This window comes from Hemicordylus capensis, chromosome 6 (assembly GCF_027244095.1).
Source record: "Hemicordylus capensis ecotype Gifberg chromosome 6, rHemCap1.1.pri, whole genome shotgun sequence".
NCBI classification, from domain to species: Eukaryota; Metazoa; Chordata; class Lepidosauria; order Squamata; family Cordylidae; genus Hemicordylus; species Hemicordylus capensis.
In genome coordinates, this window is record NC_069662.1 from 54,420,321 (window position 1) to 54,447,277 (window position 26,957).

The window sequence follows — 26,957 nt, forward strand, 5'->3', positions numbered from 1 at the left end:
CTGTGGTGCTGGAGTGAAGAAGATTGTTAATTATACGTTATGACATTGAATAAGGAAAATAGAGGCCAAAAAGTTCATTCTCTAGGGCCTGCAAACATTCTGTGGCTGCATCTGAGTGGAACCATGTGGCTGAGAGGCAGATCATGGGTGTTTCCAGATGAAGAAATAAATATTCTGTTTGAAAATGGAGGTTCTTACCTCTTCTCCATGATGCATTCGGATGATGTCACTAACCATCACACAATTTCACAGCACCATCTGCTGGCCATTTGCTACCAATCTGTGATGGTCTCAAAAGACTTGATTCCCATCATGGATTGGTAGCAAATGGTCAGCAGGTAATGCTGTGAAAGTTCACAGTGACCAACAAACTTGTCAGATCACCCCATGGAGAAATTGTGCAAACTTCAATTTTCAAATAGAGTTGTTCTCTGTTGGCAATACCCCATGTCTTGCATTCAGGAGAGTCCAGGTGTAATCTCTAGCATCTTAGTTAAGGCTTCAGGGCTGAGAGCAGCTGTAAATTGGAGTAGACCGTACTGGGCTGAATGGACCAGTGTTTGACTTGGTATAAGACAATTGCATATGTCCATAAGAGAGCAAGCTCAACAGAGAGCAATACAAGTGGTGTTTTTTATTCGGGGGTGGGGAAAAAAAGTAGAAACACAAAAAGCCTATTTTCCATTTTCCTTTCCTTTGTCCCACCTTGCAGATTGCAAGCCAGGGAATCCCAGAATCTGGCTATGGCAAAAGGCTGTTTGCTATATCAGTGAGTGCAGTGGTAACGATTATCATTTCAGTCATTTGCCTGTTTGAGGTAAGCTAAAAATGCATTTTGAAGTTGGATTTATTTACCGCCATATCCAAGGGCTTGGGATGGGAAGTGAATGTCCCTAATAACACAGTCCCCTCCAGCTGAGGAAGAACTACTTTCACATCTGTCTTGAGGATCAAAATAATGAGGTTACTAAGGTGATGGCAAAATTCTTTTATGTTGCTATCAGACTAAGATCTTGTTTAAGGTCTTATTCATAGGAGCTATTGCTTTGTCCTGTTTATTATGTATTATATTATCGTTTGCATATTGTGTTTTTAATCCTTTTTTAATCTCTGTATGTTCTCTGTATGGCCTATGGCTGTAAAAAATTGAATTGATTGACAGGGGATATGCCAAATACTCATGCTTTGTAGAGAGCTTTAATTTGAGCCAGAGTTCATCCTGCCTCAACTTCTGGTGAACTCAGATGCTGTTCCTAATCCCAGAGCTCAGACCTGAAGAGTGCAAATACAGTAGGGCCTCTGAGCACGTTCAAGTGTCATTCCATTACCCCTGACTAACCACAGGCATTTCCTCACAACAGGGATTAGAGTTGGGAGATCCAAGCAACAATGAGCTCCAACACCTCTCTTTTTTAGGACGACTATAATTATAGGAATGCTAACAGACCAATTTCTTGGTTGCCCGCCCAAATCATTGGCTCTGGCCAGCTGCAGGAAATCTTTATGTGGTGGTTGGTTGCTCATGATCTTTCCTCTCTTTTTCTTGACAAACAGACCTGCTCTCAGCGTTCTGCAACTAAGGATGGCACCCCTCAAGAAAAATGGTAAGCCTTGCTCAGGAATGCCTGGTCTTCTGTGATTCTGCAGTCTTGAGACTCCACACATAGAACCTGGTCTCAAGCGCAGGATTTCGGTGTCCACTTCCATGTTAAAAAAGAACAAATCAATTATTTAGGCCTTAAGGCAGTGGATGAAAAGTTGAATGTATGCAAACAGTGTCTGCCAAATCCTCCAGTGTTCAATGGGCAGAGCTTCTGTGTGCTGCATAAGCCTCTGGCCATGTTCTTTAGCTACCCACACATTCCCCAGCCTTCATATTCCAAAACCTCTCCTCCTATTGTCATTATGCCCTTCTCCGTTTTTGTTATTTCAGTGTACAAATCTATCCCATGTGCACAATTTGCACAACCTTTTTCATGTATGGGAAAATTGGTATGCCAGTTGTGACTACTACATATCACCCATTTCTTTGAGATAACGTTAAGGCTTGCGCATTTTGTATTTTTTCTATTTTGATTTGTACCAAATCTGAAACAACCCCATTTTGTATTTTGTCCAAAATGAAGCCTTCCAAATCATCCCAGTTTTGTTTTGTATCCGAATTAATCCGGATCTGAATTAATTCAGATTTAAAAATGGGCCACATGGTCAAAGGAGTGGGTGGGGGTTATAGTGCCCAATGAGTGGAAGCTACCACAAAAATTTCAAAGGAATTGGGCAAACTGCTGATATTTGGTGAATTTTTGAAGTTTGCGCATCTGTCATATTTTCCCCATAGGGTATGATGGAGGTTTCAGGAAAAGTATAGCTTCATGTGGGGGGGGGAGGGGTGGCCCAGAGTGGAATGTGGTTGGTGGTAGTGCCGAGTTGGTACAAGGAAGCTACCACAATTTTTTAATAGGAATTTGGCAAAGGGCTGATTTTTTAAAGAATTAATGAAGTTACACATCTTTCATATTTTCCTCATAGGGTATAATGGAGGTTTCTGCAGTCCCATAACTCCACTTGAAGGGCACTGGGGTGGCCCAGAGCAAGTGGCGGTGTAGTGCACATAAGGTGCCAACCACCCACATGAGTTACCCACCCATGAAGTACAGGGTTTTGTTGTTCTAGAGGTGTTCTGAGAGTAGATTCTCTAGTAGCATATGAGAGTGGATGCATGGTTTTTTAATTAAAAATCTCATTTGCTACCAGAGAATCTAAACTCAACACTTCAGAAACAACAAAGCCCAGTACCCCAATGGGTTAGCAATCCAGGGGGGTGGTTGGCACCCTCTGTGCACTACACCACCATTTGCTTCAGGCCATCCCAGTGCCCCCCAGGTGGAGTTATGGGGCTGCTGAAACCTCCGCTATTCCCTATGGAGAAAAATCTTAAAGACGTGTAAACCTCAAAAATTCCTAAGAAATCAGCCCTTTGCCCTATTTGTAATCTGGGTACACCACCCTTGGGGCACTGCCACCCAACCCACTGTTTTGCCCCTGAAGCCCCACATAAACAAGTTGAAAGAGTGAAGAGAATGATGAACAACAACGACACTTAATTTTTTGGCACAGTTATTTGAGAATTTTGCATAGGGTGGGAGCCTGTCCCTGTGGCACTAGCTCAGCAGCACAACACATTTGTGGATTCAAGCAATCTTTCAATAAAAACACTCCCTCCCCATGGAACAGTGACCACAGGTCATTTGAGATCGCAAGATAGACCAATGAGCCAGCATGGTGTAGGGGTTAGAGTGCTGGACTAGGACCAGGCAGACCCGAGTTCAAATCCCCATTCAGCCATAATACTAGCTGGGTGACTCTGGGCCAGTCACTTCTCTCAGCTTAACCTACTTCACAGAGTTGTTGTGAGGAGAAACCTAAGTATGTAGTACACTGCTCTGGCCTCCTTGGAGGAAGAGCGGGATATAAAATGTAAAAAATAAATAAAAATAAAATAAAACTGCCTTGGTACTATGGAACAGTTTCAAATGTTCATTTAACTGAAGTGGAGTGAGCTGGAGCCCAAATAAATCAGTCTACTATTCAGAATTGTTGAGATTTATCATCACTGCATTTAAGAAAGTGCAAAACCATGGATCATGGTTACAAGAAAGAGAGAAGCAACGAAGATTCCTGGGGATGTAAATAGATTGACAGGTGTATTCCCCACCCCTCTCCTTTTGTCTCTTGTAGTCCCATGTGGATGACCTGTTCCTGCAATGGCAAAAGTTGTGAACCACTGGCTTAGACATCATGTCACACCAAATTACATTGTGGCCTAAATTACATTAGACTGCTCAACTTGGGCATCAAAACTTAGACACCAGTATAAATAATAAAAATCAGAAGAAAAACAAAAGAGCTCTTCAAAGGAGCCCTGAACAAGTCAAGAGATTCTTTCTAAACCTTTGGAAAGAAAAACCTGTATAATTTCAGAACTTTCCTAAGCAGCTTCTCGAAAACCTTCTCCACACAGTTTATACCATGGCTTTTAGCAAGAGCTTTGGAATTGTATTGAGCTCCCAAAGATATTTGGGTATTTCTGTCTCAAAATCCTGTCTTCTAAATCCCTTTGCAAGGTCAGTTTGCATTTCAGTTACACTGAATACAACACATACTTACCTAAACCATTTTTGCATATCTTATCTTCTGCTAATCATTCAATGCCTCACCTGGAGTGAAGAGAATCAGAGAAATCAATTTGAATTGCAATGCTTTTCCGAAGAACAAAGCATTCTGTCTGAAACACAGTCATTTCAATTTGGAAACAAAAATCTCTGTTTTTTAATTCTTGATTTTGTTTTGGTTACAAAACCTCTGAAATTGCCATTTTGGGGCACAAAACATTTTGTACCCAAATCGAAATGCACAAGCCTAATAACGTTTCAGTTTGTTCCATTCTCTCCCTCCTCCATCTCCCCTGCTAACTTGGCAAAGAGGCCCCTTTTAACATGATGATTCTCTTTATTTAGCAGGGGGAGAGTAACTGGCCCACCACCCCCAGCACAGTACCTCCAGTGACTGTTGCTGGTGTCTGTCTTATGTTTCTTTTAGATTGTGAGGCCTTAGGGGACAGGGATCAATCTTATTTGTTTGTAATATCTCTGTGTAAATCGCCTTGAGCCATTTTTGGAAGGGCAGTATAGAAATCAAATGAATGAATGAATGAATGAATGAATGAATGAATAAAAAGCATTGCAAGGCAATGATCAGGCCTGGGTGTTAATTTCTTCTTTTTATTCTCCTTCAAAGGACCTTTCTGGGCAGAAAGAAGAAAGGTGCAAAACAGGTAAGAAGATAGCTTATGTTCTCCAGTCATCAACAGAGGTATGGATTTTCTGGAAATGATTTTTGGAATTTATCTCAAAAGGTTTCCCATGTAAATTTCCCCTAATTTGCTTAAAATTGGTGGGGGTGGTTTCTCTCTCTCTCTCTCTCTCTTAAAAACAAAAAACAAAAAACCCACCAAAAAAACCACCAAAAACCACTGTAGCAATTTTCCTGATGCCCTAAATAGATTGAGATCTAATTTTGCAAGTTATTGATATTGATCCAACAACTCTACACCATGTTAACTTCCCTTCACTGTACCTCATATGATTTTCAAGTATCCAAACAGAAATTTTAGAAACAGAAATTTTTATCCTCACCACAGCGACCCATATATGGACTGATTATACCAATTATTTAGTATTTATCTTTCCACTGCATTTGTGTGTTCTATCAACACGGTATTCTGATTGAGATTTTCTTGATTTCAGTATAATGAAGAATCCTCAGAAGTCAAGGATATATTCAGCTGGGCAAGGTACAAATGAAAGGAATATTCTCAGATCTGCATGGGTTGCATAACATCTCATCTTTGATTGCTCCCACACTAGCCCTTTCCTTCAGAATCACTATCTTTCATTCACTCACTTATTACTAGCCTGTTGCGTTCCAATGTTTTCAGCATCCCCCCCCCTCCTGTCTCCCCCCCCCCCCCGACTTGGTTCATGGCCATTTGCATGATTCTACAATTGTAGAACCAACCAGCAATATATGAATATATGGACTGATTATACCAATTATTTAGTATTTCTCTTTCTACTGCATTTGTGTGTTCTATCAACACGGTATTCTGATTGAGATTTTCTTGATTTCACGTGTTCTCCCTTTTGTATAGTGAATATAAACAGCTGCAAGCTGCATTAATCCCATGCCTTCATATATGTAGGAGTACATGCCGTCGAATGCAATGGGACTGACTTCATTCTGAGTAGACATGCATAGGAATGGGCCGTGCTTAATATCCACTTTCATAGCCTGGGCGCTTTCAGAATATATGCTGCAACAGTGTCATTACTATCCATTAAGTGTGCTTCCGTACTGCCTGTGTTTTGGCATTGCAGTCCCTGCACTGTCAGCAAGGTGCCGTTCACATTTCTGATGTCCAGGGGCATACCGCTAATATGGCAAAGGGAAACGAATGCCTCCTGGCCCACAGACTCTGAGTGGCCCCCCCACCAGGCCAGTCCTTGCCCTCTCAATTCTGCCATGCAACAGAACTGTCTCTCTCTCTTCAAAGGGGAAGGGTTTTGTAGGGGGTGGGCATGGAGAATGGAGCACCCTTGTGGAGATTGGGTCTGTCTTGTGTGTTTCCTTTTTTAGACCAGTGTCTGCTCTCTGTGCTTGCAAAACTCATGAACTCTGCAAATGTCCTGGAAAAGCAAAAGCAGCAGGAACAAGAGGGAAGCTGGCGGGGGGGGGGTGTGCCTTCCTACCACCTACCTGCCTCTGTCCCTGTTGCTGCCGGCAGCAAAGGGCCAACATTTGGGCTAATGATGTTACCTCTTGGCACATGTCATTGGCCTGTGATATCATTTGCCCATGTGCCAGCTTTTTGCTGCTGATGGTGACAGGGAGAGAGAAAGAGAGAGAGGAGGGAGAGAGAGCGAGAGGCAGGTAGCGCATGGCTCCCCAAAACCTGATCTCACTGAGTGATGGGTTTTTGCTGCACACAGTCGCCCCGTGGTAGATCTGCCCCAGCCCCCAACTCAGTGGCTCATGGAAAACACCACATGGGGTGGGCTCCTGTGAGGGCAGGTGACTATTATGCTTCCACATTCTAAAAGTAAGCCTTTGCAGACCTAGGAAGAAAGTGTGCCTCTCATTTTATATCGGGGGGAAAGCATGCCTCCACTACTAGACATTTGGGGGACATCAATCATGCCTTCATGCCTTCATTCATGCCTTCCTTCCATTCATCCTTTGGTTTTACCGATAACACAAACAGCCCTGGACAATAGAGAAATAGGTACACACAGCATAATACAAAGAATCAAAAACTTAAAATGTGAGTTCAGTTCCAGATCAGGTTCCTCAGTTATTTTTTAACTCATCCATTCAGGAACTAACTGTACATACTGAGCACCGAGCTACACATGACATTAAACCTGGCATTAGTAGACAGCCTTAACCTGGAAGGCGCTTTCCAGATTAGACCCTGCAACAAGGTCAGGACGTATCTCTGAAGTGTGCTTCCACACTTCCTGTGCTGTGACACCACAGTCCCTACACTGACAGCACGGTGCCGTTCATATGTCAGATACCTTGCTTCGAATGTAATTACTGTGATTTAGTACTATGATGTTGTATATCCGGCGTAAAGAAGTTGCTGTTTTGAGGGCTTGTTAGTCACCTTAAGTGGCGCAGCGGGGAAATGCTTGACTAACATGCAGAAGGTTGCTGGTTCGAATCCCCGCAAGTTCTATATTGGGCAGCAGCAATATAGGGAGATGCTGAAAGGCCATCATCTCATACTGCCTGGTAGGAGGCAATGGTAAATCCCTCCTGTATTTTACCAAAAGTAAACCACAGGACTCTGTGGGCGCCAGGAGTCAAAACCGACTTGACGGCACACCTTACTTTACTTTTATTTTTGTGAGACTGCTCCCCCCGTTCTTTACGTTTTGAATGCGATTTGCCTGAATGGAAGCATTTTGCTGCTGTTGAGCGGCTAAGCTGGAAAGTGCCGAAATGGTTCCTCTGCAAATCACTACTTTGGGCCCAAATGGTCGCTTTGGTATGGTGGAGAGAAGTTTCATATGAATAGAGCACAGGAGGAAAGTCTTGACTCTGCCCCTCGCTGGACAACGCATTGCCAGATTGGGGCCCCCTGTAACTGATAGTTAAAAGGGTCTGCTTCCAGGTTGCACCTGTCTTCTAACCATGGATCTCATGTCATGTGCAGTTTGGCCATCATTTGGTCACCAGGGCACTTTCCAGATTGTGAGCCTTACACCGCAAAAAGCGGTGTAAACGGCAACATTTTGTGGCCCCAAATTCAAACCACATTAGAGAGCCGTTATAAGGGGGCAAGCCTCCTACAACGGGCAAATACAGCTCTGTGTGTGTGTGTGTGTGTGTGTGTGTGTGTGTGTGTGCAATGCAGATGCAACATTATAGAGCTGTGACACAGCAATTAAATCAAAAAGGCAGTGTCGGATATATGAAAGGCATCTTCCTTACAACACAGGGGCTGTGATGTCAAAACAAAGGCAGTACAGAAGCACACTTAAGGGACCCATTGTGACACTGTGATAGCGTGCAATCTGGAAAGCGCCCTGTCCACACACTTTGAATCAGTTATACGTTTCAAGCATAATGACAGCAAACTCTTTTGCTTGCAGAATAACAGTATTGCTTGAGTGACCTGCCCTTCACCGGCCAGATGTCACGTCACCTGCCTGCCACTCCTGGCTCCCTGCCACCCTCCCTTCCTGTCTCCATGACCTTCTTCGCTCTTCCCCATTGGGGATGGGATTTCAAACTGCTGGTTCAGCAGTGAGGAGGGTGAAAAGGGAGCTTGTTCCCCCCACACAGCTGATCTGCAGTTCAAAATCCATCCGCATGGCAGTGACGAGGAATGGGTGCATGAAAGAGGCAGCTCTGGCCTTGTCCCCTGATGCTGCTGCCAGTGTCAAGGGTGTGGCCAGCAGCACATGGACCTCACCTCGGGCAGCATCAGCACTGGAGGTGACACTGTACAGGTGAAACTCGGAAAATTAGAATATCATGCAAAAGTCCATTAATTTCAGTAATGCAAATTAAAAGGTGACACTGATATATGAGACAGACGCATTACATGCAAAGCGAGATAAGTCAAGCCTTAATTTGTTATAATTGTGATGATCATGGCGTACAGCTCATAAAATCCCCAAATCCACAATCTCAGAAAATTAGAATATTACATGGAACCAAGAAGACAAGGATAGAAGAAAAGAACAATATCGGACCTCTGAAAAGTATACAGTATACTGTGCTTGATTGGCCAGCAAACTCGCCTGACCTGACCCCATAGAGAATCTATGGGGCATTGCCAAGAGAAGGATGAGAGACATGAGACCAAACAATGCAGAATTGCTGAAGGCCGCTAATGAAGCATCCTGGTCTTCCATAATACCTCATCAGTGCCACAGGCTGATAGCATCCATGCCACGCCGCATTGAGGCAGTAATTGCTGCAAAAGGGGCCCAAACCAAGTACTGAATACATATGCATGCTTATACTTTTCAGAGGTCCGATATTGTTCTATTCTTCAATCCTTGTCTTCTTGGTTCCATGTAATATTCTAATTTTCTGAGATTGTGGATTTGGGGTTTTCATGAGCTGTACGCCACGATCATCACAATTATAACAAATTAAGGCTTGACTTATCTCGCTTTACATGTAATGCGTCTGTCTCATATATCAGTGTCACCTTTTAATTTGCATTACTGAAATTAATGGACTTTTGCACGATATTCTAATTTTCCGAGTTTCACCTGTATATCTAGCACTGCAGCTGAGTGACTTTGAAAAAGCTGCTGTCTTTGAGAAGTAATTGCAATGTGATGACCAAATGACTAGGGAGGAGAAGAATGCAGCCTTGAACCCCATTCATTTCTCTGACTTCTGCTTCTCTTGCTTTGACAGGTCACAAATGACTGCACCGTCCCCTGTTAGAAAGCCCAGTTCGAAGACACTGTGAGTAATTGCAGAGTTCCTTATTAAAGGCTGTTACTTCTTCCCTTTCAACTAGTCATTTGGGACTACTCAGTGTAGTGACCTACACTTATTGGCAGATCCATCAAGAGGACATTTAACTGGCTCAAAATATTAATTATATTCTGCAAAGTATGTAAAGCGTTGCTCCCAAGCTAAAATTTGATGCTCCCAATCTAAAAACCTAGTGTAGAATACTATGTGCATTAATGTAATTTGGAGGAGAGCTGGTCTTGCGGTAGCGAGCAAGGTCTGGCCTGGTTTGGATTTGGATGGGTGACTACATGTGTGCGCTGCCTGGTATAGGGGAGGGGGCCATAGCTCAGTGATAGAGCATCTGCTTGCATGCAGAAGGTCCCAGGTTCCCTCCCTGGTATCTCCAGGTAGGGCTGGGAGAGATTCCGACCAGAAACCTGAGAGTTGCTTCCAGTCAGTGTAGAAAATACTGAACTAGATGGACCAATGGTCTGACTCAGTGGGAGGCAGCTTCCTATGTTGCTATGTAACTATGATTAGGCCTCTCTTTAAGTGGGAGGAGAGGGCGCAGTGGGAAGGCACCGCAGCCCAATTGAACTGAAAACAGTGACTGACATCCAGAGCAGCAAGAGCAGGGGCAGAGCCACAATTGGGCCAACGGGTTTAAAGAACCCGGGCCACTGATCAATCAGGGGCCGCGAGATCGGCCCTCACACGCCTCCCACATCTGATGTCAGATGCGGGGGCGGTAGGATAGCTCCCAAGCGGGGGCCGCGCGGCCCCTTCGGGAGCTAAACTAAGGTTGGTGCTGCATTTGCAAAGGCAGAGAAGAGTCACTCCTGGCTGCATGCTGCGAAGGCAGCACCAGCCTTACTAGCTCCTGCAGGGGCTGCGCGGCCGCTGCGAAGGCAGCGCCAGCCTTAGTTTAACTGCCAAAGGGGCCGCGCGGCCCCTTTGGCAGTTAAACTTCAACTCCCGAATGGTGCCTCAAGGAGCCAGACCATGCCCCCCGCGTCTGACGTCAGATGCGGGGGCGTGGCTATCCCCTGCGTCTGACATCAGACGTGGGGGCGGGGCTATCGGGGCACCCGCCACGGCCACACATGGGCCGCTGGCAGGCTGGCTACGCCCCTGAGCAAGAGGCTGCTCCTAATTCATCCAGAATCTTCCCAAGCAGCAGAATGTGCATGCAGCAGGAGGGAGGAGCCATGTTCACTGTTCTCCCTGCCTCCTTTGCCTTCCAAAAATATGTCCCTGAGGGATATTTGGAAGGTAAAAAGAGCACTTATGGAGAAAGGAAAGAGCAACAAAAATTGCTCCCCTCCCCTCTGCTCTGGAACAATCTGGCAGAGTTAGGAGCAGCTTCTCTGGTTGCTGCTCTGGATATCAGCCAGTAATAAATTCAAGGTGGTGATGATGATGATGATGATGAAGAACAACTTTGTTAGCTACCCCATAACAAATTTTTCTCTGGGCAGCTCACAACATGAAATTAAAACACATAACTTGCGGGGCAGGGGTGTGTGCTCCAGAGACCTTTAGGTCCAGGTTCCAAAATTACCTAGGTGCACCTCTGCTTCTGATAGAGGACAGACTGTTTGGAGCAAAGGTGTATATGGTTGGTTTGTGTAGTGCTGTAAGCAAATGTGTGGTGTAAGCCAGTGTGGTGTAGTGGTTAGAGTGCTGGACTAGGACCGGGGAGACCCGAGTTCAAATCCCCATTCAGCCATGAAACTAGCTGGGTGACTCTGGGCCAGTCACTTCTCCCTCAGCCTAACCTACTTCACAGAGCGGTTGTGAAAGAGAAACTCAAGTATGTAGTACACCGCTCTGGGCTCCTTGGAGGAAGAGCGGGATATAAATGTAATAATAATAATTATTATTATTATTATAAGCCCAGAGGCAGCAAATTTTCTTTAATGCCTGTTTCCATTCTGTCAGGTCTGCACCTCCACCCGTTTGCACCTCAGTCCACACCTCTGTCTGTACCTCCATCCATGCCTATGTACATAACTCTCTATATACCTCCCCTGTATCTCTGTCTCTCTCCATCCACACCTCCATATGTACATCGATCGGCATTTCGTCCCTATGTTCTTCAATCATTTCAACCTCCGTCTGCACCTCCGTCTGTACATGGGGTAAGTAAATGTAGAGTCATCTGGGCCTGCTTCTTCCTTTCATTAACCTGGTCATTTTAGAGCTGGTCTGTAAGACAGCCTAGTACAAAGTAGGATTGTCAGATACATTTTTTTAAAGGTAGCTAATTTGCACAACCTTTTACTTATGCCAGTTTGCTCTACCCTACATCAACTATCCACTCCCCCTTTGAGCAGATTTAATATAGGATGCTCTGCATGCATTGCAATAGACTTAGGCTTCAAACAATAACAAATGAATCAGTTCCCACTAAGACATAGTCAAAGAAGAAATGGGATCTCTGCTTGTTAAAGATGGGCCAGAGAAAGTTGTTTTGAGTACCTCGCCCACTCCCAGTCTCTGTCCAGGCTGTAGGAAGGCTGGCAGCAACCCTGGACAGGCAGGTGCCTGCCCTTTTCCTGCCAATGCTGCCAGGCCTGTCCCCTCGCCACCCGATGATGTCTCCTTTGCCAGCACCGGGTCTCCCCCCACACATACTGCTACTGCCACTGCCCCTTCCTCTGATGCCAGGCTTGTCCCTGGCTGTGCTGCCCCCGGCCGGCCATACCCCTTCCACCCTGTGTCAGTGCACCAATGCAGGAGGCATTTCTGGGGCTGAGCAGGATGTGTGGCGCATCCAACTGGAGAGCACTTTCTGTGTTGGCCCAGCTGGGGGCTTTTCTCCCTTGCTTGCCAGGGAGAGGAAAGAAGAACACTACTGGACCGGCGCAGAAAGCACTCACCGACTGAATGGGCCATGTCACAACGGGGAAGGAGACAGGTGCAGTAGCAGCTAGCAGTTGGTGGGGATGGTGCCCTATGGGGAGGGGCACCCTGGTGCGGCCCACGGCCTAGGGGCAGCCCCCCCCACTCCATTTTTCCCTATGCACCTTGTCTCTGTGATGAGATTCTCAAACAAAATTTGTGGGGTAGAATCCAGAGCTGCATTTCTAGCACCTGAACAGCCTTTGGTTTTTCAGACCTGAGGACCAGATCTGGGAACAGAAGAGAGCAAGCCTGATTGCCACAAATTGTTCTTAAGTTTCACTTTTCATTCTTTAACAGATCGATGGCAGACGGTGGTGCTAACTAGGGTTGTGCGTTTTTTTTCTCCCTGTTTTGTTTTTGGCCCGAATCTGAAACACCCCCCGTTTTGTTCTTTGTTCTAATTGCAAAATCCGAGTCTGAAATGTTTTGGATTTAAAAAAAGATGGCCCTGGGGCAAAACTAGTGGGTGGGGGTGGTAGTGCCCAATGGGTGGAAGCTACCACCCAAATTTCAGAGGAATTGGGCAAAGGGCTAATTTTTGGTGAATTTTTGAAGTGTAAGATTTTTCCCATAGGGAATAATAGAGGTTTCAGCAAAAGTATAGCTTCATGTCAGGGGGGAAAGGGGTGGCCCACAGCAGGGTGGTGGTAGTGCCCAGTGGGAACAAGGAAGCTGCCAGAATTATTTCAAAGGAATTGGGCAGAGGGCTGATTTTTAAAGTAATGGAATTTACATGTCTTTAAGGTTCTTCCCCATAGGGAATGATGGAGGTGTCAGCAGCCCCTTGACTGCACTTGGGGGCACCGGGGTGGCCCAGAGCGTGTGGTAGTGTAGAGCACATAAGGTGCCAAACACCACCATTGGTTGCTAACCCATGGGGTATTGGGTTCTGTTGTTTCTGAGATGTTTTGAGTGTAGATTCTCTGGTAGCATATGAGAGTGGATTCATGGTTTGTCATTGAAAATCTCATATGCTACCAGAGAATCTACACTCAGAACACCTCAGAAACAACAGAACCCAGGACCCCATGCATTAGCAACCCATGCGTGTGGTTGGCACCCTATGTGCACTACACCACCACTCACTCCCGGCCACCCCAGTACCCCCTAGGTGGAGTTATGGGTCTGCTGAAACCTCTATTATTCCCTAGGGTGGAAAACCTTAAAGACACGTAAACTTCAACAATTCCTAAGAAATCAGCCCTTTGCCCTATTTCTTTGGAATCTGGGTTATGGCAGGCACCCCTTGGGGCACTGCTACCCAACCCACTGTTTTGCCCCTCAGACCTTCTTTCTGCCCTGAATCTGCCCCAAAGACATGTAAACTTCAGAAATTCTTTTTAAAAATCAGCCCTTTTGACAGTTCCTTTGGAATCTGGGTGGCAACAGGCACCCATTGGGGCACTACCACCTGACCCACACTTCTGCCCCCAAAGCCCCCTTTCTGCCCCAAATCCACCCCAATTAACATCAACATCACACATCATCATCAACAACAACAGAGTTTTGCAAAGAACCTGGCAGATTTCCAAAGGTCTTGCACAGGGGCGGAGCTATAATTGGGTGAACGGGTTCAAAGAACCCGAGCCGTGCCCAATCAGGAGCCGCCATTGGTGGCCCTGACACGCCCCCCACGTCTGACGTCAGACGCAGGGGCGGTAGTTGAGCTCCCGAGCGGCCCCTTCGGGAGGTAAACTAAGGCTGTCGCGTTCGCAGTGCCAGCCAGGAGCAGCTCTTCCCTCCAAAGGCAGGGAAGAGTTGCTCCTGGCTGTCACTGCGAACACAGCGCCAGCCTAACTAGCTCCTGAAGGGGCCGCGCGGCCCCTTCAGGAGCTAAGACTGGTGCTGCGTTCGCAACGCAGCCCAGAAGTGGCTCTTCCCTGCAGGGAAGAGCCGCTCCTGGGCTGCGCTGCGAACGCAGCACCAGCCTTCGTCTAACTGCCGAAGGGGCAGCGCGGCACCTTCAGCAGTTGAGCTGCTTCTCCCAAACGGAGCCTCAAGTCTTTGTTCGGGAGCCAGACCACACACCCCGCATCTGACGTCAGATGCGGGGCGTGGCTATCCCCTGCGTCTGACGTCAGACGCAGGGGGCGGGGCTATTGGGGCGCCCACCGGCCGCACACGGGCCGCCAGCAGGCTAGCTACGCCCCTGGTCATGCACATCCACATCCCGCTCAGAAATGCAATTGTTTCACACAACAGTGTGAAACAACAACAATGAAATGCACACTGCCCCACGCTGTGTGAACACTGCCCCACTGGCCAATGAGGGTAAATTTTACCCTTAAATTTCCTTAAAAGGAATAAGGAGGCAATTGCCAGCAGATCAGCCCATGCTTTCACTGGCCAATCTCCAGGCTGGAAGGGCTGGAAATTCAAACAGATGTCAAAACTCAAAATGGAGACTGAAGGAAAAAGATTTTTCGCAATTGCAAAATGGAGTTCCAAAACAGCCGAAACAACAAAACGTGTTGTATCTGAAACAGGAATGTCTTGTTTCGGCTACAAAATTTTCTGTTTTGAGCATTGGGTGTTTTGTTTCAGCTACAAAGCAGCCAAAATGGCCTGTTTTGGGCACAAAACATTTTGTATCCGAAATGAAACGTACACCCCTAGCGCTAGCACAGAGTCAAAGAAAGTGTGAGTAACTGCAAAGTCCAAACCTTTGCTGTTTCTTCTTCCCTCTAGTGTTGATCTGCTGCAAGATTGTGATCTTAAGAAGATATCTACTTTTGCAAAACATTTTTCTGACATGTGTTTAGTTATTAAGGGAAACGGGAGCGCACACAGCTCCCAAACCTGGGTACGACACATCTCCTGCTCTAATTAGAATTGTATAAACCAGCCCACAATGAAGAATTAAGGTTTTGCAACCATTTCAGTCTGTAGGAGACCAGGTTTAGAGTGGGAATGCTGTAAGACACCTTGTATGTGTACCTGCAATCCTGTAAAAGAGATGTGAGAGTCAGAATTGGGCTGTGCCGGCAAACCACAAAGCAAGGTTTGAAGGTTATGGAAAAGGAAGAAATACCAAAAGAGCCAGAAGCTCAAAGGACCTAGAACGGCTTGGTAGGCTAGGTAAGAGCCACAGTCTCCCTATTGTATACTATTCTACTATTATTCTGTTGTTGTTGTTGTTAGTATTATTATTACTAATGTTGTTTTTATTATTAGAATATTATTAAATACATCTGAAAGACACTTCTTTTCCATGGTCTCTGCAGCAAGAGTTCTGCTTATGTACAGATCAACATTTGGTAGCTTCGGAGGTTTTGTAGAGCATTCTGGTTCCTGTTCTGAAATGGGGAGACCTGTGCACGGTGCGTGCCTCTAGGGCAGGAAGAATACTCCTGTCCCTCAGTTACTTTACAATCATAACTCTAGCAGCAGCAGGGGCAGATCCGCCGTTGAATACCTATGTGCTCTGCACATGGGCTACCAGGTGACCTGTTTAAAGACGATACAGAATACCTATCATACGAGAAGTCCATTGCAATGGACGGAACGTAACCCCAGGTGCCCCCTTGGCGTGCTGCGTTGGCCATGGCTTCCTCGACCTACATAGAACTCCAAAGTTAGGGTATCTGTGTGACTTTTTAATGTCTTTGAACAGCCCTTGGAAAAGGCTGTAGGTCCCCTCCCCATCAATTGTATGCATGTAAAGTTGGGCACATCATTCCTTTCATCTAAGAGGAAAGGAAGGGAGTGATAGGCCTCCTTATCTGCAAGAGTGTGATTGGTTGCCAAGTGCATCCCAACCCTGGGCACAGCCTGATTCATCTTCCCTTGATGTTTTCGGAAGCACTATCTGTGTGCTGGGCAAAGCCTCTGATCCTTCCTAATTTTCCCCCCCCAAATTCAATTTTTATTAATTTTAACATTAATAATATTATCATTGATTACAAATAGACAAAAGTGGACTTCCCGCACACATCTCTTCGTGAATCATCAGCTATAAAGTTTACCCTTGCTATAATAATAGTTCAAAACATAAATTTAAACCCTTACAAACACAGCTAATCCACCCAACCTGCAGTTTTTTACTAAATTTTGAACCCTGCTGTAAAGTCCATAGTAGGAAAATAGTTCTTTAGATACAACAAGAATGGTTTCCAATCTTCTTTGAAGCATTCCAAATTTTGGTCTCTTATTAGTGTTGTCAGTTTTGCCATCTCCGCATATTCCAAAATTTTTATCAGCCAATCTTCTTTTGAAGGCAGCTCATTACTCTTCCATTTCTGTGCATATATAATTCTAGCCGCCGTAGAAGCGTACATAAAAAACGTTGAATTAGTTGTAGAAATTGCACCTTGTATTATTCCCAGCAGGAAGGATTCTGGCCTCTTAGGAAATGTCATTTTAAATATTTTCTTTAACTCATTATATATCATATCCCAATATGCTTTAGCCTTCCCACAGGTCCACCACATATGAAAAAAAGTGCCTTCAGACTGTCCACACTTCCAACATTTGTTTGAAACATTTTTATACATTAATGCCAATTTTTTGGGTGTCAGATACCATCTATACATCATTTTGTAATAATTTTTTTTTAAAGCATAACATGCAGTAAATTTTAAATCAGTTTTCCATAATTTTTCCCAGGCTGCCATTTCTATATTATGACCCACATCTTGAGCCCACTTTATCATAGTTGTTTTAACCACTTCCTCTCTTGTCTCCTCCAGAAGTAACAGTTTATACATTTTAGAAACTAATTTTTCATCATTTTCACATAATTCCCTCTCAAATTCCCTCTCAATTCCCTCTCAAATTCCCTCTCAAAGCTCGAAATCTAATCCTCAAATCCAACTTTAAAATCTTTCTTATATGTCTCATTTAACTGATAATACTGGAACCAATCTCTAACCAAGTTTTGTATTTCAGTTAAACTTTTTAACTTACAATCCTTTTCCTGAAAATGTAACAAATCCCTATAGGTACCCCAATGCATTTGCATGTTTACTTCTTTACGTGATAAAGCTTCAATCGGAGATACCAATAGCGGAGTTTTAGGTTCCAACCAATTTTTATATTTTAGCCACACCCTCATTAAACTCCTTCTCACATAGTGGTTCAAAAAATCTTTATGTATTTTGCTTTTTTCATACCACAAATATGAATGCCATCCAAACCTTCTATCAAATCCTTCCAAGTCAAGTATTCTAGGGTTTCTTAATGTTATCCATTCTTTTAGCCACGTCAAACAAACAGCATCAAAATACAACCTTAAGTCCGGTAAAGTAAGACCACCCCTTTCCTTTGCATCTGTTAGATTCTTAAAATTAATTCTTGTTCTTTTCCCTTGCCAAACAAACTTAGTTATATCCTTCTGCCATTGCTTAAAACAAGTTAAAGTGTTGATTATAGGAATAGTCTGAAAGAGAAATAACATTTTAGGCAGAACATTCATTTTCACCACTGAGATTCTTCCCATTAGAGACAAATTCATTTTAGAACATCTTTGTAAATCAATTTTCACTGTATTCCATATTTTAACATAATTATTTGTAAACAACAAAGAATTATTGTTTGTTAGCCAGACCCCCAAGTATTTAATTTTCTTCTCCACTTTCAACTCACTTATTTCAGAGAATCTGTCCTTAGATTTCTGATCCATATTTTTAGTCAGAACTTTGGTTTTGACCTTATTTATATAGAATCCAGCCAACTGTCCAAATTGTTGTATTTTTTCCAAGAGTCTTCCAATCTTGTCCATTGGATTTTCTAAAAAGAACACAACATCATCCGCAAAGGCTCTCAACTTGTAGTCTTGTTTGCCAATTTTAGGGCCATATAATTTATCATCTTCTCTAATACTTCTACAGAGCACTTCTAGGACCAATATAAAAAGCAATGGGGAAAGTGGACATCCTTGTCTAGTCCCTTTTTGTATTTCACAATTGTCTGATAATTCCCCATTTACAATAATCTTAGCATATTGCTCCAAATAAATTGTCTTAATTGCCCTAATAAAATTATCGCCCACAGCCATTACATCTAATAATCTCCACATAAATTGCCACAAAACATTGTCAAAAGCTTTCTCTGCATCCAAAAAAATCATCGCCATTTGTTTATCATTATGTTTTTCATAATACTCCAGTACATTCAGGACTGTTCTCACATTATCTCTCAATTGTCTCTTTGGCAAGAAGCCAGCTTGATCTTCATGAATAAAATGTCTTAAAATAACCTTCATTCTTCTTGCCAAAATGGCAGCAAAAAGTTTATAATCATTATTTAAAAGTGAGATTGGTCTATAGTTTTTAACTAACGTTAAATCTTGATCTGGTTTTGGAATTACTGCTATATTTGCATACTTCCACGAATCTGGCATAATCCCTTTTTGAAAGATATCATTCATAGTCCATTGAAAAGGCTGTAAAATTTGATCTTTGAATGACTTGTAGTACAAAGCTGACAATCCATCAGGCCCTGGGGTCTTTTGGGGCTTACTTTGATTTATAGCTTCTGCTATTTCCATAATTGTTATCGGAGCATTCATGATTTCTATTTGTTCCTTAGAGAGCTTTGGAATATTTTTGGTCCTAAGAAACTGCTCAATTTTTTTGTCTTCAACTGTTTTACCTTTATATAATTCTGAATAGTATTTTAAAAATTCAGCTCTTATTTCCTTTCCATCATAGGAGAGCCCATTTTTTGTAAGTATTTTAGATATGAAATTTTTTTACTTCTCAGATCTGATTTTCCATGCTAACAACTTGCCTGGTTTATTTGCAAACTCGAATGACCTTTGCTTAGCATACTTCAAATTCCGTTCAAGTTCATTTGCTAGTAACATAGAAAGTTGTTGTTGTAACATTTTGATAGCTTGAGTGACTGTCTTCTTATCTTTAACCCATAATAATTCCTGTTTCTTTTTGGAGATCTGCATCAATAAGGTCTCTTTTTTCAATCCTCTTTGTTTTTTAAAATATGCATTTTGCTGTATAAAAAAACCTCTCATAACCGCTTTTCTTGCATCCCAGACAATTTTATTGTCCATTCCTTGGTTTAAATTCAATTCAAAGTAATCTTTCAACTTCTTTTTGGCTTTCTCCACAACGTCTGTTTTTTTCAAGAGATATTCATTCAATCTCCAACGAAATGAAGTCATTCCTTTCTTCTTCCATGTAAAACAAATTGGATTGTGATCCAAAAAAGTCCTAGGTAAAATATCCATTCTTTTCATACATGGTGTAATAGCTTTAGATGTCCAAACCATATCTATCCTTGAATGTGACTGATATCTTTCAGAGAAATAAGTATATTCTTTTGCATTTGAGTTTTTGATTCTCCACAAGTCATACAAATCCATGTGTTCAACTAAATCAAAAAATGCTTTAGGAAGTTTACCTTTTAGGTTCCTATCCGATATATCGGATTTTCTGTCCAAAGATGTAGAAACAACACCATTAAAATCTCCCAATATAATCAAATTAACATTCGATAACTCCGCCATCTTTTGATCCAAATAATTATAAATTCTCGGTTGATCGTTGCCAGGGACACCTCTGGGTTATCCTTTCTCACTAGCTCCAAGGCAGGACAGATTTGATTGGTTGAAGACATTTAGGCCACACCTCCTTGGTGCTAGGGAGATAACCCCTCCCAGTTCTTTCTGTCCTCGCTCAGCTCCAGACAGACGTGTTTTCCTTCAGCTCCGCATTTTCTCTCCAGTTTGTCTTCCTTCGTGAGTTTTTTCTCCCCGTGTTTTTACCACCACTCCTCTCCTTCTCGCCTTAATAAAAAAGAGAGAGAGAGAGAGACTGTTTTTTCCGTTGTTTTGTCGTCTTCCCCCTCCCTCCTCCCCCGCTCCCCTTGTATGGAGTTTGAGCGTAGGGGTAGAATAGTTCTAGTGCCACGGGGACCCCGCCAACAGCTGTTTGGACCGGCACTTCGAAGCCGTTAGGGCTAACTCTTCCCGAGGCTGCCATATCGCCCACCCGGGACTCCGACTGCCCGCCACCGCTCAAGTCTGCGCCCTCTCCGCCGGTAGCTCCTGGGTCAGCGCTCTCCTCTCCAGACCGCTCTTCCCGGCAGCCGTCAACTGCAGCAGCAGCAGTTCCTCTGTCTTCTGCCCCTAATACTCTAGCGACGGCTATGCTACCAGCGATGGCGACGGCCGCCTCGGAGCTGCCCGTGCCGATCGCCTCTCGCCCCCATGCTGCTCTCCCACCTGCGGGCAGCGAGACACATGCTGCGGCGGCTAGAAGGGCTCTACAGTCACGCTCTGACTCCGGTTCCCAACTGTTTCGCAGAGTACCCTGCCCCAACCCGCCTCCCACCTCCCTGGAGATTCGTGAGATTGGACTAAGGCACGAGCAGGTACAAGCTTTAGAGAGGGCAGAAATGGCGCGAAAGGAGGGAGCGGTGGCCATTTTGGACCTTCCCGGTCCACATTCGTCTGAGGTACTGTGTGTGGAGCCCTCTACTGGCGCGGTCACAGGAGAGCCCTCAGACTCTGTGTCTTCTAATGTGGGGCTTCCTGCTACATCGGGTGCTTCTGTACCTGCAGTTCCTACAACCCAGGTGGCTATACCCCAATCTGTGCCACCGGAATGGCAAGCATGGTTTCAAAATGCCATTATTAATACTGTCCACCAACTGAAGCCCACTAAGAAGGGCAAGAAAAAATACAAAAAGCGAAAGAGGGTCTCCTCCTCCTCTGAGAGCACCTACTCCTCCTCTGAGGGTAGCCCCCCGCCTAAAAAGGCTAAGGCAAAGAAAAAGCACCTCAAACTTAAGAAGGCTCAGAAGCCAGAAAGACACTCTCTTCCCTCCCATCACTCCTCGGAGGTCTCAGAGCACGAGTCGGGTGACCCCACCCCAGTTAATCCCAGGCCGGTTCACCCTTCACAACCTGTTGCCTCAGACTCTGATGTAGAGATTGACCTCTCTAACCCGGGGGTTCTCCCACAGGATCCCGATCCTACAGACAGGGAGGAAGGAGAATGGTCTGGCGGGGAGGATAATGAGGCAGTCTCGGTTTCTCAGAGACTATTTGTCGCAGAGGACTATAATCCATTAATGACTCGTATTTTGAAAACCATAGGGCTTTATCAGAGCACACCCGCTGAGGTTGCCACGTCTGATAAGGAGAGGTGGTCTTTCCCAGGGCAAAGCCCAAAGACATTCTCCTGCCTCTGCCTAGCTTATTTACGGAGGTGGTCAAACAGGAGTGGCTCCTTCCAGCAGCCAATAGGAAACCTATGTCAATAACTAACCATTTTTACTCTTACCAGCAGGCTCCATCTGACCTCCTCAAGACGCCTTGTGCAGATGCTCCCATCGCTCAGCTGGTATCCAATTCATTGGTTCCCCGGGATGGTGAGGTGACTCTAAAGGATCCAGCCGATAAAAAGGCTGAGATTGCCTTTAAGAGAACACATGACAACTCTTCCCTATCTACCAGGGCGGCCACTGCAGCTTCTATGGCCGCGAGAGCCTCCCTTTTATGGTTAGATGATCTCCTTAATGATACCCCATCTGACCCGGTCAAGCTAAGGCAACAGCTGGTTAAGATTCGGAAGGCTCAGGCTTTCATAGCTGATGCCACCCTGGACTCTGTAAGATTTTCCTCTAGAGTTGCTGCCGCTTCAGTGCTGGGGCGTCGTCACCTGTGGTTAAAAAATTGGCAGGTTGACAACACCTCAAAGAGTAACCTGACTGCAGTTCCCTACGACGCGACCAAGCTATTCGGGGAGGCTGCCCTCAAGGATGTCCTCGTTGAATCTCATGACAAACGTAAAACCATGCCTTCAGCGGCACGTAAATCCGACCGCACATTCAAAAGGTCCTTTTTGCAGTGGCAGCCCTTTCGGGGTTCTCGCCCCTTCAGGGGCAGGGGCAGAGACACAAAACAGCAGCGTGGCTCCTGGGGCCACCAGCATACCCCTTATCATGGCAGGCAATTCTTCAAGCCCCAGCCTTCTACATCCCAGCAAAAGCCAGCTCAATGACGTGCTCCAGGGCTCCCTGGGGGGTCGCCTGGGTCGCTTCCTCCCCGCCTGGGAGTCCTCCATAACAGACAACTGGGTTCTCCAGGTCATCCGAGTGGGCTACAAAATAGAAATGGACTCCCCTCCTCCTCCACGCTTCCTTCCGACCCCTCGGTCTCGGGTGGCCATCAAGCACTCAGAGATGGCTCAGGCGATCTCCCATCTCCTTGACATCGGAGCGATAGAACCGGTCCCAACTCTTCAGGAGGGGAGAGGTGTCTATTCTATTTTATTCACCGTCCCCAAAAGGGACGGCTCCCGACGCGCCGTCTTGGACCTGAAATACGTCAACAAGTGGGTCCAGCGAGAACGCTTCCGCATGGACACTCTGCGATCCATCTTGGAGGCCCTACACCACCTGGACTTCCTCGCCTCTGTGGATCTCAAGGAAGCATACCTGCACATACTGATTCACCAGGAGAGCAGGAAGTTCCTGAGATTCAAGTATGCGGGCCTCCACTACCAATACACTGCCCTCCCCTTCTGCCTCTCATCTGCCCCCAGAATTTTCACCAAGGTCCTAGCTCCGCTGGTGGCCCTGCTGAGGCTTCAAGGGGTTCGGCTCATGGCGTACCTAGACGACTTATTTCTTCATTCGCGCTCATACCCAGAAGCCCAACAACACATATTGTTGACCCTCGCAGTGCTAGATCGTCACGGCTTCATAATCAACCGAGAGAAAAGCCAACTTTCCCCGTCCTGCCAGCTTCTTCACTTGGGGGTACTCATAAATACAGAGCAAGATCGCCTCTTCCTACCGCAAGAGCGGTTCACAACGCTAACAGGAGAGGTACAGAGTGCATTACAGTCTCCGTCCCCTTGGCTGCTGTCTCTGGCGAGACTTCTGGGCCTGATGGTCGCTACCATAGAAGTAGTCGCATGGGCCAGACTCCACTACAGACCGTTCCAGTGGTTCCTGCTCCCCCATCAGCACTCCATCGCCCGGAAGCGGAAAGTGAAAGTGAAGTTGCCTCTGTCTGTCCGGACAGCTCTCCTCTGGTGGCTCTCCCCGGACCACCTCCTCCAGGGGAAGGAGTTCCTGGACTCCCCCATGATCATTGTGACCACGGACGCCAGCGACAGGGGTTGGGGAGCACATTGCCTCAGCTTGACGGCTCAAGGCATCTGGTCAGTCACGGAGCAGAACCACAGCATCAACTGGAGGGAGCTCCGCACCATCCGGTTGGTACTTCGTTCTTTCCACTCCACAAACAGAAAGTGCAACATTCTGGTGAAGTGACAACACCACTGCCAAAGCGCATGTGAACCGGCAAGGGGGCACCCGCTCGTCCTCCCTCCACCAGGAAGCGGTCCTTCTCCTCTCCTAGGCGGAGCAGGAACTAGAGTCCCTGACAGCCCATCATGTACGGGGAGACCTGAATGTTCTAGCAGACTGGCTGAGCAGGGAGGATGTACAGCCAGGGGAGTGGTCGCTCCATCCAGCCGTCTTCCAGCAAGTAGCAGACAGGTTGGGGATGCCAAGAGTCGACCTCTTCGCCTCCCCGCTGAATGCTCAACTGCCCCTCTTCATGTCCAGGTTCCCCTGCCAGATGGCAATGGCAACGGATGCACTGTCGACGGACTGGCCATCCGGCCTCCTATACGCTTACCCTCCGACTCCTCTAATTCCCAGGGTTCTGAGGAGAATACGACTCATGCGGGCCCAAGCCATCCTAATCGCTCCCTTTTGGCCTCGGCACGCCTGGTTCCCGGAGCTACTGCATCTGTCCACGCAACCCCCATGGGAACTTCCGTCCCATCCCGACCTGCTCTCTCAGGGACCAGTCCTTCACCACGATCCGGGATGGTTAAGGCTTGCCGCCTGGAGACTGAGCGGCGAGCCTTAAGGACATTCGGGTATTCCAAAAAGGTCATCTCTACTATGCTGGCGTCCCACAGGCCTTCCACTAACCGCATTTATCAGTGCACCTGGAGGGCCTTCCTGAGGTGGTCATCTCGAGTCTTCTCGACACTCCATCCCTGGGGCAGTGCTACTCTACGTCATCTCCTCCTATTTCTTCAGGAGGGTTTGGACAAAGGCCTTCGCCCCAACACCTTAAAACGACAAGCTGCATCGCTGGTCGGCCTAATCTCAGGAAATCGATCTAGCTCCTGGCAAACTTACCCGCACCTGAGACGCTTTCTTCGGGGTGCAACACTACTGTCCCCCCCCCCGACGGTTCATCGCTTTCCTTCGTGGGATCTGCATGTTGTCTTGAGAGCACTCCAGAAGCCCCCGTTTGAACCTCTTGCAAATCTCCCTCTGCGGTTGCTATCATTTAAGCTCGCTTTTTTGGTGGCAATTACTTCAGCACGAAGAATTTCAGAATTGAGAGCCTTGTCCATTCATAGATCATTTTGCATCTTCTCCAAAGAAGCAGTAAGACTAATTCCAGACCCTTTCTTCAGACCAAAGGTAGCCTCAGTCTTTCATCAGTCACAAGATGTCTTCCTCCCGTCATTCTGTCCAAAGCCGACGCACGATCGGGAAAGACTCTGGCACAACCTGGACGTTCGGCATTGCCTCAAAAAATATATTGCACGTACCGCCTCGTTCAGAAGTACGGACCAAATGTTCGTCTCCTTCCACCCGAGATCCATGGGCTCTCCCGTGTCAGCACCCACGATTGCCCGATGGATACGGGCATGCATCTCGCTGGCATATGAGACGCAACGCCTACCTCCACCTTCAGGCATTTCGGCACATTCCACTAGGGCGGCAGCCACCTCAGCAGCTTTTTCGACTAATGCCCCAGTCCAGGACATTTGCAGGGCCGCCACTTGGGCCGCCCCTTCTACGTTTACCAAACACTACAAAATAGAGTCCCACGCTGATCTTCAGGCAGCTTTTGGTAGAAGGGTGCTCCAGCGGGTCCTCCCTCGGGAGTAGGCCGGAGCGCACCCGCCCCATGCGCTGGACAAGCTGTGGTATGTCCCAGAGGTGTCCCTGGCAACGATCAACCGAGAAAGGAGCATTGGTGTTCACTTACCGTGAAGGCTTCTTCTGGTCGATGTTGCTAGGGACACCTCGACCCACCCAGTTTGGCGCTCCCGGCCTCTTCCCGAGGGGGGTTCCTTCTCAGGCCTCTTATCAGATTCTCAGACTGTCTCAGTCTGTTCCTTTTTTCCAGACTTTGTACATAGTTTTCTAGTTGTCGTTTCCTGCCTGTTTTTTCTTTGATTGTCCAGTCCTTCCTTTGGTGTGTATCGTTCCCTCTCTCAGACAGTAAGAACTGGGAGGGGTTATCTCCCTAGCACCAAGGAGGCGTGGCCGAAATGTCTTCAACCAATCAAATCTGTCCTGCCTTGGAGCTAGTGAGAAAGGATAACCCAGAGGTGTCCCTGGCAACATCAACCAGAAGAAGCCTTCACGGTAAGTGAACACCAATGCTCCTATTCAACTTTCTTTTCATTAGGGGCATAAATTCCAATTATCACCATTTTAATCCCAGAAATTAGAATTTCCAATGCTAATAGCCTACCCTCTTCATCTTTAAAAATCAATTTAGGTTCAAATTGTTGTTTAACATAAAATACTACCCCTCTTTTTTTTTTCCTTATCTGAGGAAACAAATTCTTGTCCTAAGGCCTTATTAACCAGAAATTTTCTATCTTGTTTTCTTATACAGGTATGTGTCTCCTGTAAGCACACAATGTCCAAATTTTGTTTCTTAAGAAAATGAAAGACTCTATTTCTTTTAGCTTTTGTGTTTAACCCATTAATGTTCCAAGAAAGAATCCTGTGGTCTCGTTTGTAATCCATCTGGTCTAATTCAAATTATGTGTTGAGGAAGCTGAATGTTCAGGAGATAAGTCTTTTTTGTATTTCTGCCAAAATTCTTGCACTTTAAGAAGCTCAGTGAATCTATTCTTCTTGCCCTTACAGAAAAAAGAAACTCCCTCCGGTGTTTCCCACCTAAAGCGTATTCCATTAGCATTCAATGCATCTGTCAAAAATTTGTAATCCTTACGTTTTCTTAAGATTCTGGCTGGAATTTCTTTCAGAATTTTTATCTGCTGGGTTTCAATAGTAAGGGGTGTAGCAAAATGAGCCTGAAGAATTCGCTCAGTAATTGATTTTGAGCTAAATTGGACCAAGCAATCTTTGATTAATTTATTTATTGTAGCAAAATCCGAATTTAGACGAAAAGCTATCTCAATCTGTGCCTCCATCTCTCCAACAGTAATTCCCAAAAGTGATGCAAGCTCCTCCCCAAGTATTTTCTTGATATTTTGGTCAGCTTTCTCTGGAATACCTCTGAACCTTAAAAATCTCTCTTTTTGTCTTAGTTCCAACAATGCCATTTGATCTAATAATTTTTCTTTATCATCTTTCAGTGCTCCCACCTCCTTCTCCAAAGTGTCAACCCTTGATTTAAATTCTTTGTTGTCTTGTGCTAATTTCTTGACTGTTTCTTCAATATTTGATGCTCTATCATTTAATGTCTGTGTATCTTGTTTAATTTGTAGCATATTTTGTTTCACTTGGACCATATCAGA

At 45.6% G+C, this 26,957-nt stretch overlaps 1 protein-coding gene across 4 annotated transcripts in view; it reads left to right on the forward strand.

The window, feature by feature from the left end:
* The window catches only part of LOC128332138 (uncharacterized), a 28,474-nt gene extending 12,820 nt beyond the window's left edge, over positions 1–15,654 (forward strand). For all 4 annotated transcript variants that reach the window (XM_053266502.1, XM_053266505.1, XM_053266503.1 and 1 more), the window contains 7 exons: positions 713–817; positions 1,555–1,604; positions 4,798–4,834; positions 5,307–5,353; positions 9,502–9,552; positions 11,488–11,687; positions 15,142–15,654. In XM_053266502.1, the coding sequence (XP_053122477.1) occupies positions 713–817; positions 1,555–1,604; positions 4,798–4,834; positions 5,307–5,353; positions 9,502–9,552; positions 11,488–11,687; positions 15,142–15,215 (564 nt within the window). In that variant the 3' untranslated portion in view covers positions 15,216–15,654. The remainder of the gene's footprint in view (positions 1–712; positions 818–1,554; positions 1,605–4,797; positions 4,835–5,306; positions 5,354–9,501; positions 9,553–11,487; positions 11,688–15,141) is intronic.
* Positions 15,655–26,957: the final 11,303 nt, after the last annotated feature.